Consider the following 22,828-nt stretch of genomic DNA (forward strand, 5'->3'; position numbering starts at 1 on the left):
TGGGACGTATAAGGCTGGAAAAGACCCTTCACGTTTTCAAATATAATGTAAAATAAATGGGTTTTTAATGGGAAATATGAAATAGACATAAAAAACTGTTTTTAAGTATAGATTTAAATGCGTAACAAGAATTATTTTTTAAAATACATTTTGATACATTTTATAATAAATAGTCTCTAGTTCTCTACTATTCATAAAATAAAAACAAATGTTTATCAAACCATAACCAACAAGTATTGTGGTTATAGGTACCTATTATAGAACACGAACGTTTTAATAAATCGTTTGCAAAGTGTATACATAATCGAGATGAGCTAAAATGTATATATTGTATAATAATAAAATGTGTGTAGATAAATATTTTGGTTCTGTAAAACACTAAAACTGCATCGTTAGAAGCTAATATATAGATATGTATATATAAAAAAAGAGTGAGAATATGAATGAGTAAGTGAGAAGAGAATGTGTGTGTATGAGAGAGAGATAGAGAGAGTGAGAGGGAGAGATATATTTTAATCGTAAAGTAGGCTATCTAATGTCTTTGGATCACGTAAAAACAAACCTAAAGTAGGCACTTAGGTACCCGAGTAATTGTTTTTTTCTTTCTGCTGGTTCGTGTATTATTATATGAGTTTATTTCTTTTTCGCACGAATAACAAATACCCATTTGTTTATGACATAAATGGCTGTGGGAAAGGAGCGAAAAACGATGGTCAGTAACCCGCTCTGGGACGTTCGCGTTTCGTAAATAGGACGAGCGGAGAACTACCCTCTTGCACTCGACCGACTCTACGACTACGCTGTAATGCCAGAGAGACCGATTCGGATGAGGGTAGAGCGTGGGTGGCAATGATTCTGCCCAAGCAGTGGCGTGACAGAGGGGGTGGTGGTATACGGCATATTGATCGAGGGAGGTTTTACGTAACTCTATACGTGGCTCCACCCGGTCGAAACACCGCCGGAATATGATTCCCACGCACCCACATTTCTACCCTCCCACCAAGGACCTCAAATTGAAAACGACGCGATAAAATACAAAAACACACACACACACACACACACACACACACATACTGCACATGTATATATCATACGTACATAGATATATTCAAACGACGATACAAATGAAGACCATTCGATCAAATTGCGACTGTTACGAGTATGTATACTGTAAAAGATTGAAAGCGTACAATTTATTTCCGCGAAAATGTCACTGCACTAGTATAGCCGTAAATGGGACCATATTTTATGCATTACATCTATACGAATAATTATATGATATGTACAGGATGAAGGTGATAGCAATTTTAATTACAATAATATATATAATTTATATTGAATAATAAAAATAATTATGCGTATGTTGAATGAATATGTTTGAACATTGCTGTGACATGACGATAAATAATGCTGAAATTCGTCATTTTTATGATTTTCTGAAAACTTTACTCTACCATCAGTAGTCAGTACTATCAAATTTATTAGATATTTTTCTCAGTTCGATGTACAAATGTCCAATTTACTAATGATAGTATATGGCTTCGTGCATAAGTTCTAATTACAAACCTCGACAATTACTTCTCGAGAGAAAACAAACCACTGCGTATATAATTATTACATACAAGATAAAAATCAATTAAAAAAAAAATAAGAATAAAATGTCTCTATTTTAACAAAGGCGTACTTATCCAAACATCATTTATTTTGTAAATATACGTTTTTTAACATAGTTGTTTTTTTTATTATTTAAGTTAATAGATATTAGCAGTGATTAAGTTTTTGTACTCGACCCAATTATGTGTATGATTAAAATTTTGTTTACAAAATTTCGAACTTAAAACGTACCTAATTGAAATAACGATGATGGCCTTGGCTCTGTTCATACCGTCCCGTAAAATCGACCCTACTTAACTCGTGCTGCCATCAGTTTAATATAATATTAACAAGTGTATTTACAATAGGTATACTAAGAATTAAGATACGGAAAACTTCAAAGAAACACTATGTGCAACATATATCTGCGTGTGCATTCGTCCTTGTAACGTATTATAATGAGACCTATGTCCTCTGCGCGCATAGACCGAATACCGCGATACAGATATTGTAGAGAGGATTCGAGAATACTTGAATTCCATACAGGTAAAATTATGTAAATCACCTGTATAGCTTATACAAGTTCATTCGCAAAGAATACCCAACCCTATTTTTCTCCAATTATACAGTTGTTCCAAACATGATTATTTTGACCAATTGACCATGTTTTTGAATACTTGAGATGTATCTATATGCATAATTTAAGCTGTTTAAGAAGTTTCCCGTGATGATACAAAATTCTGAGATTCAAACGAGTACTTTTTTTTACTTAAAATTATACAGTAGATTATTATTATTATTAATATTACAATGTAGGTGTAAATCAAAAGTAGTCATCGACTTGTTAAACTTTATATACTAAGTAAAATTGCCCATGGTACTAGCCAGGCGTCCAGTAGGGTTTTACACAGTATAATTAAAATAGACGCACATTTAATATTTGTTTAGTCATGTTATTATTACCTAATTATTTATCAGACAATATTACTATAGTGTTTAACTACTACAATTTGTAAATCAAATTAAAAGCAAACAATACCTATCCTTCCTGTTCTATCATATATTTTATCTAACTTTGTTCATAAATATTACATAATATAGTTTATGTTGTGTGTATATAAGCATATTCTCTATTATCCTTAATACATAACATTGAGTAACTTTATAAATATTTGTTCGAATTTTGATTAGATACATTAAATTTTTTTTTAAATCCATCTACTAAGTAAATTATTGTAAAAATAAGTAGTTCTTATTTTAAAAACAGATGTTTGTATTGTCACATGACATACCTTAAACTCAAATAATTAAAAAATCTCAAGGTTTAAAAATATGATCATTAAGTAGATGTGTTCAAAAATTTAATATTAAATAAAAAAGAGAGTGAGTAGGTTTGACGAATAATTCTGTATAATATAGAAGCATAAGTCATTTGGATACAGTAATTTCGACGTAAGACGCATTTGACATTTTGACGCATGTCAATTTGGTGAATTTTTTTTTTTTTTTTTAATCATTAACGATTTAAAATCATAAAATATACGCATTTCACTATATTTTCAGTTGTCACTTTTATTAAAAATTTAAAAGTTTAAAAATAATATACTTTTGTGAGCATTCGCCGAGGGATTTAAGAAGTTAACGAATAAAAATTCTATTGGAGTTTACAAAATTAAAGAGGTAGCGATATACTTGTTTTTGTATGTATTCAAAAGACCACGTTTAGATAATCGAAATTATCACGTTCAAATGTCGCAACATCATAATATAATATGTTATGGTATTACAATATATACCTATATAATATATGTGAATATATCTACGTGGGTAGTATCTATACATTATACAATATTACAGCACCTTTCATCCGTTCGGTAGCACATAATTAAATATTGTTGTTATTATTTAGGCCACATAGTACCTTTTGCTTCCTTTGTAAACAATTCGTAACTGCGTATACCTGACAAAATTTCCAAAGTAATTGTATTTTCACAACTCCACAAAAACCAAGTAATGGCAACAATGAGAACATTATTTGTTTAAAATAACAAAAAATATATCAAATCAAATAACGCTCACTTACTGTTAAAATATAATACGCACTTCAAAGTAAAAATATTTATTATATACTCGTTTGGTTTGATTTTTTTTTTTTCGGATATTTAATTTGTGTTCTGTACCTAATGTTACAGTTTTATTTATAGTGTTACTGTTATAGTGCAGATTATTATTATATTACATAGATAATATTGATAATAGTCATGTATTTTACCTATTGATATAGCCACGTATTAAACGGATTCATATTATATAGCATTAACAATTAAATATTAATCAAATAACTTTGACCAGATGGGCATTAGTTGAAATATTATTATTTTAATGGTTCCAGTTTACAAACCCTAATGACATTATAGATACTCAATTATTTAAAGTACTTTTAATTTAAGGTCTTGAACTAGTACTAACTTACAGTAAAACGAATAACCTAACTATAAATTTAAAGTAGTGTATCACTCATAAAAATATTATTCATATATTTTTATTTGTTTCTGCATGTTTTTGGAATAATATAAATTTCAAAAATTTAAATTTATAATAGGTATATCCTCTTAATTTTAGTGGTTAATTTACACTTAACAGTCAAATACTAATTAGATTTTGTAAACTTAATTTTGGTTTACTATTTATAGTTAAGACTTAAAACTAACAAAAAGTAGGTAAATAACAATTATAGTAAGTAATAAGTTTACTAATATATATTATTCTTTATTATGCATAAGAATAAAAGTACTTACACATCATTAAGTTTACTAATTTGATGCAACATATTTATTTCTAAGGTGTAAAAATTTGCCATTTATTTGATAATTTATATACAGGTTCTTAAAGTGATTAGGTACTCGTATTTACCGTTTTAACTAATAATATAGATAATAAATCAAATTTTTTTACTCTTGTCTAATCCAAAGTCTATACATTTTAAAGATTAAATATATTTAAGTCGTTCAAACAATAAATTTAAACTTATTATAACTATTTCATTTTAATTTAGAATTGTATTTAGTTATTAAAATATAATTTCTATATTATATTACTAATTAATTCGAAAATTAAAACGATCAGTAAGTAAATTCATAATTAAATAATCTTATGAATCATGAAGAATAAATGTAAACTAATATATTAGTTATATAATGTAGTTAATAGATATTATATTTTTATTAAATGCTAAATTGTTGATAATAAGTACATTATATCAATTGTCACAATCATGCCAATAATATTGCAGATAAATTAAATTTAAAAATGTTTAACATGCTTTAAGTCATTTTCTTCTATAAACTGTTGGGAGTCTATTACTATTGTTATCATAATTTTAAAATACATTTTACCCCGAATTCGTTAAATAAATTTACCTGTTCTCTTCTTCCATTCCAACGTCCGTCCTAATTGTCAGTTTTACGGTTGCATTAAAAGTAAATGAAAAATCACAATAATTACAATAAAAAAGGAAATCATGAAACAATATAATATATATATATATATATATAGAACCTGCCAGGATGAAAATAATTTATTATGTTTAATCTTTCCTTTCATAGATTTATTACGAGCACCTATACGCAAAAATGTATGCATAATATTATAAAATGTTTTTGAAAATAAAAATAAATTTATGTTAATGCCTATACGAACATTATATTGAAAATTGTAATTATTTATGCGTAATATTATTATTAATTGTACATTTATGAATTTATTTATCCGAATAATATTACACGTCTAAGTATAAAAATGAGGATCAATTAAATCATGAATTATATAAATAATATTTGTGGTTTCTACTATGGTGAGTTATTATTATTTGTAATAATTAAAAATATTAGTCAATGTGTAATATCGTTTTCAATGATTTTTGATCTAATTTATTTTATTATCAATTTGGTATGGTAAAAATCTATTTATTAAAAAATATAAAGTTCCCTAACCTATCAAATATTTAATATCGATGTGCATATACATTATACACTTTAAACGTACCTAGGTAACTGTATACTATATAAGATAAAATATGAATATCTATGCTTATTATGATTTTAGTTGTACGAATAAATGTAATACAATTTTAAAATAACTTTTATGCATATAAAAATTGCATTCGGTAGTAATTGTTACGTTTCACATTTAATAGCAAAACGAATACAATATAATTTTAGTTCTGATAAATAAATCGACCCATTAACCAACAGTTTACAAAATAAATAACACAATTAAACACGTTAAATTGAAATTGTAAGTAACTATTAATTCATATTATTGTTATTATTTATTAATAAAGTGGAAATAACTATTTTACTTAAAATCATTTTAGCACACGCAACAAGTCTTGTAAAAATGTCAAAGGATTTTTTTTAATGGTTTTATATCTATAAATCATCTTAATTTGAATATTCATAAATAATATTACATTATTTTGATAAGAGAACTATTTTTTTCAGTATATTTTGCCTATTTATTAAAATAATGCAATTTGTAAGCGTGAGTAGGCATTAGATAGTAATTAAGTAAATTTTAAAATCTAAACAAATAAAGTATTTGATAAAAATAATCATAATAATGCGTAAAAGAAATTAAATATTGCTACTTACCTATGTATCGTTCACAGTGCACGCCACAAATCACAACCGTGGTGATGAAAGCCGCTTTTATTAAAGGGCCAATCATGATCGGTTTAATTGTTCAGCATCTATAATATGGCTGAAAAAATTATAAAATAATAAAATATTATAAGAAATTTATTCGAAAATGATATTTTTATATTTATTGTTCATATTATAATGTATACGTATACATGGAAATATACATGTACATTATATTTACGTTATTAAACGCATTGAAAGGAAACAATGATAATGTAAATATATTTGAATTTTTTACTGTATAAATTATACATCTCTGTTGTTGTGTGTATATATTTTTATTTGCAAAATTTGAACAACGTGACGTACCATCATAAACAAGTTGGTTAGGTAAACGAGTTAAGCTTGAGGATTTGTATTTTTAATTAAATCGTTACCAACAGTATTTGGCAATAAAGCACGTTTGCCGAAATTGCTTTTTTTTTTTTTAAACTTTCAACGTAATTATTAAACGTCATGTGTTACGTCGAAATATAATATACATTTTTATTGTAATATAAGCTTAACTGTTATTAGTATTAGTATTCCATATGCGTATTAGAAATCAAATAAAATTTAAATCTTATACCCACCACAAACCAGGAAATTTGGCATTACAAAAAATACTTCCACGTACTATATTATATTATGTAGGTATAACAATATCATCATACTTTTAATTTTAAAAGTTCAAATTCCAGAACTACAAAATATTTGATACGTTTTTGTTTCACAGACACACACACACACGTGGAAAATTTAAAATTCACACAATCACTACATTTTTATTTAAACATCTTTCTATAGGTACGCGTCATATTGATGTACCGGACGACTATAATGAATATGTCACACACAATGCGTACTTCCGTTATCGCTGCGACGTGTCGCACCAAACTGCGTGGAAACGATTTTCAAATATTCCGCTAATTATTGCAGGCTGACGGTACAAAGTCGATCAACCAGCTGAGTACATAAATCGGACGTATAATGTGCTCTCACGTGACAACTGTACGCCACTCTTTGTATATAGTTTATATTATAAAACGCATATTCAACACTAATATTGGTTGGGTATAAACGATTTTAAAAATTAAAAGTTAAGTATCTAGTTTTTATTTTCAGTAGGAACTTTAAAACGATTTATCGCTATAATAAATAATATCAAAAATTTCGTGTATTATTTTTATGACAACTTTACAATTTATTTATGTGGGTATCTATAATACTATTATTTATTATAATACTTTATAGAGATGTAATTTATAATATGTTTTGATTATTAAACTGTAAATGTAATGTTTTTTTCCTTTAAATACCTAAATATATTATATAGGCGTATATAGAACTGGAAGCTCGATGACAAGGAATTCGACTCTGACGATTAATGCAGTTTTACGGTCGTTCGAAATTCAATATAATAATAATAGGATGAAATAGGTGTACCATATTAAATATATATGTGTGTATATTATATACATTATTGACCCCTTTTTTACAGGATTGAAACGTAATTGCCATTAGGTTCGTACGATTTCGTCCCCGACGATGGCAATATATATATTTATACTGTATACATTATTATTTTATCCACTATATACTGCGGCACGGCCGCCGCGCTTACACGCTGACGTATTATACGATGCATGAATATTAAAAAGGGATCGACGGGGTTTTTACCGGCCGGTAATCGGTCAGTGACAAACGTAACCCGCGAATAAATTGTAATCTTGCAGGATTAACGTGCCCAGCTGCGAACAGTTATTGCAAACGTACCTATAGCTATACGTTATAAACATTGCAACAAATTCGCGTGCATAATATACAGGGTTTTGCCTATTATTGGCAAATGAAAGCTATTGAACTATAACGTAATATATGTATGTACAGTGTTTGAACCATGCCGCGGGCACGAAACAAATAATCGAACCGTGCAGCGTACACAAATTGGGATTGATACGTTTTCTTTGCGAGCGGAAATTCGTACCACGCCGCGGATTATGCGTAAACCTTCTGCAGCACCGATGGTTCTATGTAAGATCCCGCCGCCGCCGCCGCCGTCGTAGTATTTTTTATTTTTTTTATCAAATTTTTTGATTCTAAACGATGATCAATTTTAGCTTAGAATTGGACACGCTTCTGCGCTAACGCGGAAACTACTAATGGCAAACACAGAAGCGCCCATAATATGTGAAGTGTACACAATGTGTCACTAACCGTCGTGAAACGTCAAACAGATCGCATAAAATACTTATGAGCGTTTTCTGCGATTTGTCAGCCATTCTCCGTTTCGATATATTTATACCGAGACAGCATCAGCTAGTAAGCTCATAAGGAATAAAAAAAGGATAGGACAAAAATGAACAGATGCTTTACAGAAACCAATTTAGAAAACTTAATTTAAAGACCTAAAATGTAAACTTCGAACTTTAAATCAAACCAGTAAATAATATAAATTCCCAATATACACGATGTATCTATCTAACGATAAAGATCATTGAGAGATTTGACATTCGGGAAATTTTGTTTATGACGGCTAGTGATCATACTAAACGTCGGCGACAATAACGATATAACATCGTGTTCGGTGTATCACGTTTTGAAATCGGTTGAATTTCATATGATTTATGTGCTCTATATATTATGCACTGCTGAGTACGCGAAAATACTTTGGAATGTTTTGGTATATTTAAATATTATTACTGCTAGTGTTATACTACTGAAAACCAATTAAATTTAATTAAAAAAAAAAAAAATATTTAAGTACAAAAACAAAAATCTACTTAATCACACAATAGTTTATAATACAATGATAAATTCAAAAATGTATAAATAATTAATCGTTTTGTTTGTCGTGATCACAAAAAAATTGGTACTTGTCCAATACCTAGACACGTTGTACGGAAAATTTAAAATTGCGCGGATAAAATACACTGTTGTTTGTTCGCGCAAGACTAATTTTCTACAGCACCAGTAGTGTATAGATAATTCATAAAAATGACACGGAACATCGATGGGTACTAAATTTCAATACTAAGCGATTATTTTAACATTAAACATTGAAAATAAAATGTTATTATGTAACTTAGTCGGCATAAAGTGAAAAAATTTTAAAATAATTATTTTTCATCGGTATAATTTTAGTTTAAAGTTTTTACTTTTTTGAACAACTGTATACATTTTTTTTTATACCATATTCCAAAGCGTTTTCTGGGAATTCGTAGTGCATATAAATTGAATTTATAACGAAAAGATGATTAGTTATAAGTTTAAAGTTTTGATAAGCAGAGTAGAGTGTCACAAGGATACCTATCCCGTAAAATATCGGCTTACAACTCCGCTCGTATAAACTTAAAATACTAGGTAAGTACTAATAACAATTATAAATAACTAGCCGTTCGAAATTCAATATTTATCCATCGGAATTCTCAGCAAAAATATTCTGCCGGAATATGATGAAAATGTATGTTATACTTTGAAAAAAGTAATAAAAGTGCAGACAATGATAAAAACAGTAAAAAATATATTTATTGATCGTTATAATATGTTACTTTGTCCTAACTTCAAATTACCTATGAAAAAAAAAATATATATTTTTAAAAACGTTATCGCTCACCGACATAATAATGAATGTTGACTGTAAAAATAACCACCCTGTATACAATTATAATAGGTCGCGATAAATTGAATATTTTATGTCGTGTAAACAAGTCGAGCAATCAGGTCTTTCACACGCCAGAGTCGTGTTATATATATATATTTTATATTATCAAATAACATATAATTGTGTATACTACAATGTACGCTGTCATTAGTTTTTATTATATACAATGTGTGTTTATTGTTTTAATTTAAACATTGATCAGCTGCCGCCAAGTAATGTACTATAATAATTTATTTTGTATCATAATAATATTGTAGTTCTACAGTATACACCTACACATGCGGGTAATCGTGTACGCATATTATGTTTTATTAATGTTACATATTTGTTACGTGTAAATTCTAAAATACACGAATTACGCGCGTAAATATTATGATAAAACCGCGTACAGTAGAACTGGACAAAGACGAGTTATAAAGTTAAATTTAAGCTAAATAATTAAACTACAATAGGTTAGCATCTTCTTATTTAACGAGTCAAATTGTTTTCCGTTAAGTGCAGTTACTATTCAGTAAGTTAATCAGCTTTATTATCAGCCACGTTATATCATTATTATTTTAACAATATAAACCACGCCGATTTAAAACATATTTGGTTTTGTATAAATTATTGATTTCATAGAAAAAATAAACACGACACAGCAATTATAATATACTACAACATTTTAGAATTTTCACTAAAACATCTATAAAACTCCCCTGAAGAATTATTCCCGTGGTCCTCAAGATGAAAAATTACCCCGAATCCCATCAAAAGTGAAGACAAGATATTTACTTTGGATTTACAAGGATGATTCAGTGAAATACTTAGAGGTATACATAAACGAAAAACTAACTTTAACATCAGTAAAAAAGAATTGGTACACGAGGAAGAAAATCCTGTACCCATCTATTAAACCACACTTCAACATGAAATGTTATCTGCTGCTATATATATATACGGTAATAATAAAACTACTACTAACTTATGTGCTGTTGTTTTCCCCGCGAAAATAAAAGAATTTCAAATTATTTGAAACAAATTCTTAAGAATAATACTCAAAGTTCCTTCAATACATGTTTTTTTTTTTATTATTGGACAATGACATGGGATCAACATGAATAATCTATATAAAAACTTCAACAATAATTTAAATAAAACCAAAGGAGCTTTCTATTATAAAATTGGCGGAAATACATATAGGCAAACTTAGGCTAAAACCACATCTACCACAATATATATTCTTAAGATCAACCAGAAAAAAGGAAAATATTTCTTTGTTTATTCATATTTATTTTTATTTATTATAAATTTAAAGTTTTCTATTATGTTATTGAAAATAATAATAATTATTAGAAATATTATTTTTAATAATATTTTATTATTATGCATTCTAAATATTAAATTGTAGGTTGTCAATATTATAAATGCACTATTTTTGAATTTGAATTGTTATAAAAATAACGTAAATTAATAGAATTGCATATACATTTCCATAGAAATTACAATCTTACTCAAATATATTAATTTAAAACCTCACAATGATAACACTGCGAATGACCAGTTCAACGTTTAAATATGACTATCTTAGTAAATATATTCTGTTTTGTGTACCTAAGTTAACCTTTTATAAAATTTGCTTTTTCTGTTTTCACATGGCAAATATTTCATTAAAAAAACGAAAATTAACTATTTACTTTATTTTTATTTTACAATTTTCTGCATTAACTGAATTTCATGAGTTCAAAAGTTAGTTAATCACTTTTCTTAGCCTTAAATACAGGCTTAACTATAGCATTAAATATTGTCCTGAAAGCATTGCCGTTTTTGTTTTAAAGTTTTAACCTACGAATGCAGATACCGTCACGTTTAATAATATTATAATATGTTACGGGCAATGTCTACATAATACATTATACGGGTATCAACAATTGCAACGTTTTGTAGAAATCACTGGGCCTATCCATGATACGTTGATATAAGCTGTAATATTTAACTTTTTTTAGAAACCGCTTAGAAGATAACGTAAAATTGTTATTTACAATATTTAGAAAAATTACCAATACATAATAATTCATAATAATTATATTATCTAGGTATTTTAAAAATAGCCTTTATGATGTCGATATTATCCTCAGTATAGCTGAACATTATATTATATGTATAATTATGATAAATGCACAATATAATAACTTCAATCGTTGTATTATCGTTCACGTGAAATAAACAATATTCGTGTAAAATTTAATATACTAGTATATCTATTGCTTATCTGTTAAAGTTTAAATTTTAAAGAGTTTAGCTAAAATGAAAAATGGAGTTGTATCGTCGAAATAAAGATAATAATCAGTCTATCAGTTTAATATTTAATATTAGATAGATATTTACAGAGCTTATTAGTTGAACAAACTATTAAATTGCATATTATTAATTCAAATATAGTATATTGTGGGACGACGTTATGTTTAAATACATTAAAGCGAGACGATTATTGTTTTACCGATTAAACTACACCAAGTATTAGGCTCTTGATTGTCAATACAAATTATAGTTGAACGGCGTAATGTATAGGCAATATAGGTACATTATTCCTAAATAATAAAACCATTAAGTTCGATAATTATTGATTTGTGGCACTTTTTAACTTTTTGTGTAATATTAAAAATATGTTTTCTAAGTTTTATTTTTGCTAACTACTCATTAAAAAAATCACTTCAGTCATGTCAACATTCTATTTTATTATCGTGCTAAATTCACTTGTTTAGTTTATTGAAGTTGTAAAATGCTCCGGAGTACTGGCTTTTAAAAATTATAATATATTTAAAAATTGTATTTAGTTTTTCAAAAAGATATTCTTCACTTTATAGGTTTTACATTTTACAGTTAGTCTTGTTTCAATTTCATTATCTAAATGAACGTTAGTAACAAAGCCATTAACGCAATTTGTGCAATCTACATACCTAAGTTATGTTAAATCTAATTAATCATAACAATATCATTTTGTAATTAAATTAGTGGAAAATAATTAAAAATAACTTTACGTAACTAGTAAATTATAATTCAAAAGCTATATTTTATTTTAATATTGCTTATAAATTTAGAAATAGATTTTATAAAATTAAAATAAGTTTTTTAGATCTTAGACAAAGTTAAATTTGTATTTTTATCGATATGAATTATAAAATATGGAAAAAAATATTTCAAAGAAAATTAAATAGCCTATAATAGACGTTTTATTTATAATTCTTAACTAAAACAATAGATTAATTTTAACTTTTTTTTCAAAATAAAAACAATGAAATAATGAAAATAAAGTATATGCATTCCAAAACTAATTTGGAAAACTAAGTTCATTCAAAAATACAAAAACATAAAATTTTGTATTACGACCATATATAGTGAATGTTGTCTACGATAAAATATTATACAATTTATTTAATATTTGTTTTTTAGTTTTGGGTCGTTTTACTTTTAACCGTGTGATATAATATATGTAATATGATTTTTTTAAGTGAATTCATAATTACAATGAATATAAAGTATATATAAAAAAAACTTTTAAATATGAAAAAAAATTCTATGCTTTAAACTTCTCGCGTATTTCTCATTTTAATTTACAATAATATTTATGTAAATTAAAATTGTTTATAATTAACAATGTAAAATATTGAAACCTATACCTTTAATTATCAGTTACTAAGTAACTGAGGTGTTTTTAAATTCATAATCTTTATTATAAGTCAATATATTTATTTATAAGTTCAATAAATTGAAGTTAATAAAAATGTCGATTTTCATAAACTCGTAAATATAAATAAAATAAATAATCTTAAATAGAATACATTTTTCCTGAATTTTTTCAAAGTTATATGCACATAATGATTAATGCCAGAAGAAAAATTAAACATAAATCACATGATATCATAAGTTTACTTTTTAAGATCAAATTCAAACAAATTTTACTGATTTCTAGGTATTTACTGTTTTACATTTATTACACATAGCTAAATGTCATATTGAAGATTCATTAATGAATGCACCAGAAAATGTATTCAGTACTTAATTAAAAATTATAAAATTATGATTAAAAATAAAACAAGTTAGTAATATCTAAGTTAGGTATGTATATTATAATGTAGTAATTAAAGTTTTCCTTTATAAGTCGGTACATAGGTATTTATAACAACATTGGTGTATTTGACGTAATAAAGTCAATATAGTCGTGTATAAAAGTCATTGATGGCCAACTGAGTACTGACAACGGCATAATGCTACAAAAAACAAATTATATAAATACTGTTTTACTTGTTTATACTAACGGTTTTAATTATTTTTGTTTAATTAAAATTTAATGCCAAGCTTTTGATGTTATATTTATTTCAATCAAAAATAATCAACAAGACTGATCTAAGTTATACATAGAATATTATACATTATGACAATAGTCAATAGACGTTATATGGTTTATTAAAATTAATTTTTCAGACAAAAACGATTCCCTACAACATAATATGTTTCAGTTTTATATTGTACATACAACTAAAATTAATATTTAGGTACTTATACATTATTCATTATTACGTATGCATAATACGTTCATTCAATAGTTTTTAATAATTATTGATATTATTATGTCCTAATGAAGTCGAAGTCACATGCTATTTTATTTATTGTCCTGATAAATATATATTATTTAAACTTTTAAAATCAATATAACCTTTAAACCGTTCTTTTTTTTTTTTTTTAAATATAAGTACTTCGCAAGGAAATATATTTTGTGTTACACAATTCGTGACGTTATTTTATTTTTCTCAGGTGAGATAGCGTGCGTAGTTTGTACATTTGTAGCTGTTCGTTGTTTATACAGGTGCACGTGCATAATATATGTCTGTTTCCAGAAGAAATAGTGGTAAAAACTCAAACATTTTATCCATAACTACATATCCATGGTTCTCACTTGAATCATATTGGTGTCGTATAAAGCATTATCCCGCGTCAAGATTATCAAATGGAACTAATCTATAAAAAAAATGATCTGAATTTATTATTTAAAAATTATGATTAAAGGTAATGTATAAATATCCGATGACCTAGTTTTTACCGTGTCAGTTTGACTTTATTGATTATGGATTATATCAAAAACTACAAACATAAAAATAAACTTACTGTTAATGTTTTATAACTTATGATACATATTTCAACAAAAGTTTATGACCATCGTTACTTATATTGTATGTTTTCTATACACATAAAAAGAATTATCAACTTATTTAAATTGGACTGGAATTTATGAATTATAAAAACGAAACAGATAGGAAATTTGTTCGGATCTTATTATAAAATCGTCTTCGCAAGTGCAATCTAATGTAAATTTATAGTAAATCTAGTTAAAAATTAATTACTTAGATTTCTTAACCATTGAAACAATAATAGCTTATTTTAACTTAATTACTGAACTCATTTAGTTTAATTATGCAGTAATTCTCTAGAAAGCTTTAAGCTTTAAACTTAGAGAAAAAATCTTATAGTTAGTGTTTCCGCTAAGGACTTTGATTAGAATGTAATTTTTATATTTAGTATAAAAGGGTTTATAAATATTATAATGAGCTACAAATTCAACAACTAGATGTTTAAATCCAAAATTCCAAAACGAAATGATAAGTCTTACGTCCCTGTTTATATTAATTTATAATAACATATATTATACAATGTCTTAAACTATTTTAATTATGGGATAATTAAAATAATAGAGTAAAATATACAAATAATAAATTATCAACATTTTTATTTAAAGTTATTTTGATAATAACCTGAAATTGTGATCAATACATTATACCATTTTATACAAAACAGTCAATATAATAAACTCGCGGTAACGTATAAAATAGTCATTAAAATACATGTAATGATAAAATCAATTAAATTATTAACTAATTGATAATAACCACACAAATTGCTCATACATAACTTTACAATCAAATTATAGAAACGGTAAGCAATTTATATTACATTTTGGAAAATAGACCGAAAGATGATTAATATTTGTGGTATTATACATAATATATTAGTGGTATTTATAATTTTCATTTTACAAAACGATTTATTTTTTTATTCGTTCTATATTAAATCAGGACTTTAGTTTCTATCCTTTAATTAATCGATAAACCTCTCCAAGTTGGAAATTCCCTGTATACTTATACAAACAAATTAATTGTCGTCCCTTAAATAGTTATGTCTATTACTCTAAGCTGCACCTGTTTGGAATATAATATACAAATGACTTGATCAAAAATGCTAACAATAATTTCAAATTCTACCAAGTTGGCTTTATACGAAACAATGCACATCATACCGAATTCAATTTATCTCCAGTCAGACATATATTAACAATATAATAAACAAGTTCATCGACCAAAATAAAACATGTCTTCTCAAACATGCAGGACGCCTGCATAAATGTTTTCATATAATAATAATAATAATGAAAAAAAAATTACACCGATGTTAATTGTATAATTATATTATAGTATTTATAAATTATAACACTATTATTAGTATTTGCCCATTACTTTTTTATTATTATCATAATATTCTACATAATTTGCTATCTTTTATTCGTAATACTGAAATATACATAATATTTTGTGTACTGTTTACTAGCACTAAGTATAGATGACAAAGTCAGGTATAATTTATAATATAAAAATTAAAATACCGTATTTTATTTAATAGGCAGGTACCTACTATACTACTCCCTAGCTATTTATTTGTGGCCTTCTGTGTGCCTACTGCTGTTTTTGAAATTATAAATTAATATTAGTAATTATACAGGCAACGCGGTTACAGTACCTAATCCTAGCTACATAATAATATTAACTATATTATACTCTAACGGTCGGACACTGGTATTAACTCGCTCAGTAGGCGCACAGTACGCTAATCAATTAACTACGTTGGTTTTAATTATACTGGCGAATCCATTATGATAATGCGTAGACACTTTGTCAATAATATTGTAAACAGTATTTTAATATGTATTACTTAAAATCATATAAATCAACATGTATGTGCAGTATATGTGAACGATGTACTAAACGTAAAGTAAAATGGAAAGCTGTATTTATGGATATTTGGTAGCTTAAACACTTAAGTATATAAGTGGTTTAATATAGCAGTGTTGATATATAATTTTGATTTATTGATAAAAATACACGTACTTATAATATTATAACACGTAGTTTTTTCACCTAATTCTGTTTTTTTTCTATACCATTTTTAAATTGTAAAAGATGCTTTTAAGCTTTAGTGGACACTAAACGATCAGTCATTTTATACTTGCACTAACTTATTTTTTATTTTTGTTTTTTGAAAGCTATTTTAATACTTTAAATAGATAAATTTCTAGGTATTACGAGAAGATAAATTAAATTCAAGTTTGACAATGTAAGATAACCTTTATCGAAATTTATTCAGAATCAATCATAATTAATTTTCAAAAGTTTTGTTTCATAACACTTTATAATCCAATTAACTACCAAAAATATTGAGAAAATTAGAAAACAAAAAAATAAAAGTTTCTTGCATTTTTCAAATACTTAGGTTTAGGAATATTCGTGCTTAAACGTATATTGTAAAATTGTATAATAATAATACCCATATTTATGGTTCTTTTTTTTCATATGTATATGATATAAAAAGTAGGAACGATAAAAATAAATTAGATCTTTAACTTTGAGAGTAGTTGTTGGTAGCAAATTGAATCTAGTTGGTTTTGCAAAATTAAAAAAACTTTTACAAATTGATTTTGTTTTTTTTTTTTGTTATTAAATCTGTAGACTTAAATTTTTTAACAAATACTTATATTAAAATTCTTGAGACGTGCTTAACAATGTTGGCTTTTTTTGTTCTATTTAAAGACATAACAATTTTCAAATTTTTTATTTAGGTATAATAAAATTATTTTAGTTTATGAGTAAAAAGACTAGAAAATTAATACATTATTCTTCATAAGTTGTTCTTATTTCAACCCAAAACTAAGTATAACATAATATATTTTACCAAGAATTTTTTTATATGCATCTTAAGTTAAAATTTTGATGCAGATGGATACATAATCGAAACAAAGGATTTTAGATTTTTTGTTGAAATCAAAAAATATTATTCGTAGTGACTTCTTATTTTTTGCCATTTCATATATCAATCTTTATCATTATTAATGCAATTTTAAAAATATTAAGATTCATTTATTTTCGTTAAATATAAATGCATAAAAAAATGAACGACGTGGTTGTAAATATACACAATGTTATCATTACTTGTCTCTCGTTCAGATTACCGGCAGCTTAAAATACAATACAGTTAATGTTGTGTGATTTTAAACCGTATTATGTGATAAAACGTAGCTGATGCTGAGCAAGAAATGCCCGCCTGTTGTTTATACATTCTATTGAAATCCTTCGCTCGAAAAAACCATGGAACACAATTAGTCAAGATATAAATTTCTCTACGGGATAAAACAAATTCATTATAAACGACGATGTATAAATTTAAATGATAACAGATTATTTAATGTACGACAGTTCTAAAATTAAAAAAAAATACCATGTGATTTCGTAATGCATTTATAGTGATGCTGAAATATGGCTTCGAGCAGTTTGAAATCCGAACTATATATTTGTCCAGTCATGAGAAAAAGAGGAAAATATTCTTTATATATATATATATAATATATATGAGATAATATTGATCGATTTGGTTGCAGTGATACATTGGGGTGTATGGCGTATGCGTCGTAGATTGATGTCTTTGAACTCGTTAAAGTTGAAAAATAAATATGTATCAGATGATTCATACGCAAATCAGCACATGCTATATGAAACAAACAATATCAGCTTTATATCCTACTGAATAAACAGCTAAGTGATTCATTTATAATAGTAAACATTAATTTTTTCGAAAAATAGACGTAATAAAGTTTTTGATAATATTAAAAATAAAAATAATATTTTATATCATCAATCGTAACATGTTAAGTCTTAAATACATTTTAAAATTTATATCCTGCCATTTATTTTTCGATAATTTCAATATTTAAATAATATACTTTGAATGGATTACCTAATTAATTATTTGGATATATGTTTTTAAATTTTTGACAAAGGGAATGAAGTGACGCGGGGATACAAAGTGGAATGTTAGTACACTCAGCATGTTCAACTAAACTTCAATCGCTACCTACTCATAAAATTCATTCGTTATATAAATATCAAAAGCATAACTAGTATAAGAAAATAATTTGTAATCGGAATATGAAATTAAAAATGTATACTGTTATTCAAAAATGTAAAATTAATAAAAAAAAACAATAATACATAGGTATAGAAAAAAACAATTAATTAAAAAAATTGTTTTATAACAACTAAAAATAAGTATACAAAATAAAGAATTTTAAAAACGTTAATAATAATTAAATAATTGGTATTTACTGTTAAGAATTATTTATATATTTATTGAGAATTTATAATATTTTATATTATAATATGACGCTTACTGTGAATAATAAAAATAAACTTAGATATAAATGTATAATATATCAGACGTTTGAATTTATACTTAAGAATTTGTTATTAAAATATAATATAATATCCACTAAATTAAATTATTTTTAAACTTTAATTGTATAAAATCCAGTATAAATCATTGAACTTTACAGACACTGATTTGATGGTCATGTTAAGCTTCTTGTATATTAGTATTTATATACATTTCAACACAACCCATAATGAATTATTAAGAGCATCAAGCAATTTTAGATTATATAACATTATATAGCTATATTAATCATTAATATAGTCAAAAAACTTAAACTCAATTTTTTCCATATTAATATAGAAATAGATTTAGATTTTGAGAAGCGTTTAATCAAATTATTTATAGTTAAATACTAGGTAGTTGACAAATAAGTACTTTATGATGAAATTAAAATTAAGTGATCAAAGTATATTTTACTAATGAACATTTTTCAAAGAATAAAAACAAATATTTGTGAGTCACCTATTAAAGATAAAAAATCAGTACAAGTATTATTTTTGTGTTCTTACTCGTATTACGATTTTAATAAATATTAAGATTTAAACAAGCTATTATAATTTATAATCACAAGTTCACAACTAAAATGTATAAGACAAATAGGTACCTAGGATATACAGTATACACTGTACAAAATAATATCTTATACAATTCCGATACCATCGTGGAAAACCAATTTATTTAAATTTAGGTATTTCTATAGTAATTAATAACAAAAAATCCAATATAGTACATAAACAATTCATTTTGTGTATTTAAATCAAAGTAAATCATTTTATATCAAATATTCATTTTTAAAACTGTTTTCAAAGAAAAAAAAAATTATTTTTGTCAAAGTCAAAGTTGGTTAGATTTATTTTTGAGATTAAGTAATAGTTATATATAGGTAATTTTAATTCTCACTCTACTAAATTAACCTTATAGTCTACCTTTTGATATGACTTTGACGATTACGAAATTGTATGTACTTTTAATTCATTGAAAAATACAACTATTAATGGTTCCCGACAATATGTCTGCTAGTTGCTTATTCAACTGTCGTCAAATATTGCGTACCCTATCTTCCTATTAGACTTAATTTAACCGAAAGCGTCTTTCCAACTGTCTAGAAAATGTGTTCTATAACATCTGTTTATAAATCAAATTATTCCACACATATATTTTCGATATATAATCAAAAATAAAAAGCCCCTAATAACATTATCATTGACGAACAGCAGACCCGAGAAGTCTATAATTATTAAGTGTGTTGTTTTCACATCCTGCATAATTAACATTTAGAGCATACGAACAGACCAGTCGACGTGATCATAACCGGTTTTTAAAAGGCCTTTTATACAGTAGATTATGTTTTCTAACTAGAGATCTAAAAATACTAAGCGTATATGATTCCCCAATTTGTTTACTTTCAATAATTACATTTGTGTACATACTTAATTTAACCTTAATGCAGTCTACACCTAGTGTATTTTTATCTGACCAAAGATCATTTAAAATTAGAACGTATACAAAATAGATTCCTCTTTTATGTCGCATATATACTAACAATTGATCACTCGCTCCACTCATTATTCACTCATTCCATTACACTTAAATTTATTCATGTAATCATCTCGGTGTTCTGACGCAAAATTCAAAATTTATTTCTTCCATTCTTATAATGGCTTTTTTGATGTACATAATCTATTGAACATATTTCGTGTCCTTTCTTACCATGCCAAAAACTATACTCTTTTTTTTAATTCCTCTTCATTCCATTTATTATGATCACAATCATCCCCAATAGTATATACTGCGTACTTTTTCTATAATTGGTGTGCTATCACATGTGTCGCAATCCTAAAGATTTAGTTATCTCAATCTATTTTAGTACCTATATAATTATTGCAATTTATTTTATCGTTTATTATTTATTAAGTCTAATCTATTCTGTTATATATTGTATAGTTATGTTATTCATTCATAAAATTGACGCTTAGTGTTAGTAAATAAATAAATTATACATTCAATACCTAACTAAGTAAAAATTGTGAAAAGAGATTATATAGAATGAATTTAAGCAAATAACATTGAAATGCGTGCTTCACAAATGGTTTCTGATTCTTTTTCGATTTATGAATACCCACAAATCGTTATTTGTGAAATTTTATATACATATAAGATATTTACAGATTAGGTATTTATCACTAAAAGTGAATTAATGAAGTATAACGGTTAATCGTAATGTTTGTGGGATTAAACAACACCAACAGTCTGTATCAACTTCAAATATTTGACAAAGAACAATTCAAATAAATATGTTAATATCCTTTTCTGAATACCATTTTAGCGGTACAATTGTTAAATGATTAAATCTAATATTTTTGTCGGCATTATGAATTCACTCTAAAGTCTATACATTCAGCATATGCAGGTATATACAATATATATATATATAGTCGCCTATATTATACGATATGAATGAAATTATGATAGATATAATGTACACATAATGTTATATTGTAGGTAAGATAGGTAGGTAGCCTAATATTAAAGTTTATGTAAATATGTCTGATCAAGTTATTATTTTTTACGATTGTTGTTACTAATATTTTTGATGTCATGATTAAATCCATACCTAGTGATATCGTTTTAAAACCATTTAATTTAAACTCTAGTGAGTTGTTTAAAATGATTAAAATGTCCGTTTAAAACCAAATGAAATCTAGTTGAATATACATTGAATATATTTTTTTAGCTCTCCTATTGAAATAACTTCAAAAACAAATATTATCGACAGTTGAAATTTGTTGCTTAAAACTTTCTTTTAATACAAAAAATACACCTATCTTGCGCAGTACTGTTGAACGTCAACAGTTGGTCGTTGTTAACGCACGGCAAACTGCAGTTATTGCTGTGATCACGGAGTTAACGTTTCAGATCAAACGAACGTTTTGATTACGAACCTGTAAGTGCACCAGTGCACTTATTATTATATAGTTAAGTAATTTAATGAATACATAGTAGGCATTCAATATACTACTACAATTACAAAAGCCTCTTCGCCCTAAATGCGACGACAAATATTATAACCGTATCAAAGTAACACAAAAACTAATGTCGCACTCGATCGGCATGTGAGTTATCGGGAAAAACAGCTGAATTGCTGACAACCGCTTTGAGACTATCTCTACCGGATGCGTATAATAGTAACATACAGTCCGTAGTCTGCAGTTTGAAACACATACACAGGCAGTATAGTATATGTACGTCTACAGTAGCAATTCAGCTGATAACTGCAGCTATATACTTAAAAACCGTTGAGCAAAACAAACTCATAACG

At 26.1% G+C, this 22,828-nt stretch overlaps 1 protein-coding gene across 1 annotated transcript in view; it reads right to left on the reverse strand.

Moving 5' to 3' along the window:
* Positions 1–22,828, reverse strand: part of LOC113552782 (receptor-type tyrosine-protein phosphatase N2) — a 38,317-nt gene that overhangs the window by 14,392 nt on the left and 1,097 nt on the right. The window contains 2 exon segments of the mRNA XM_026955707.1: positions 5,013–5,042; positions 6,246–6,354. Coding sequence (XP_026811508.1) covers positions 5,013–5,042; positions 6,246–6,321 — 106 coding nt within the window. The 5' untranslated portion in view covers positions 6,322–6,354.

This window comes from Rhopalosiphum maidis, chromosome 2, assembly GCF_003676215.2.
Source record: "Rhopalosiphum maidis isolate BTI-1 chromosome 2, ASM367621v3, whole genome shotgun sequence".
Classification (NCBI taxonomy): Eukaryota; Metazoa; Arthropoda; class Insecta; order Hemiptera; family Aphididae; genus Rhopalosiphum; species Rhopalosiphum maidis.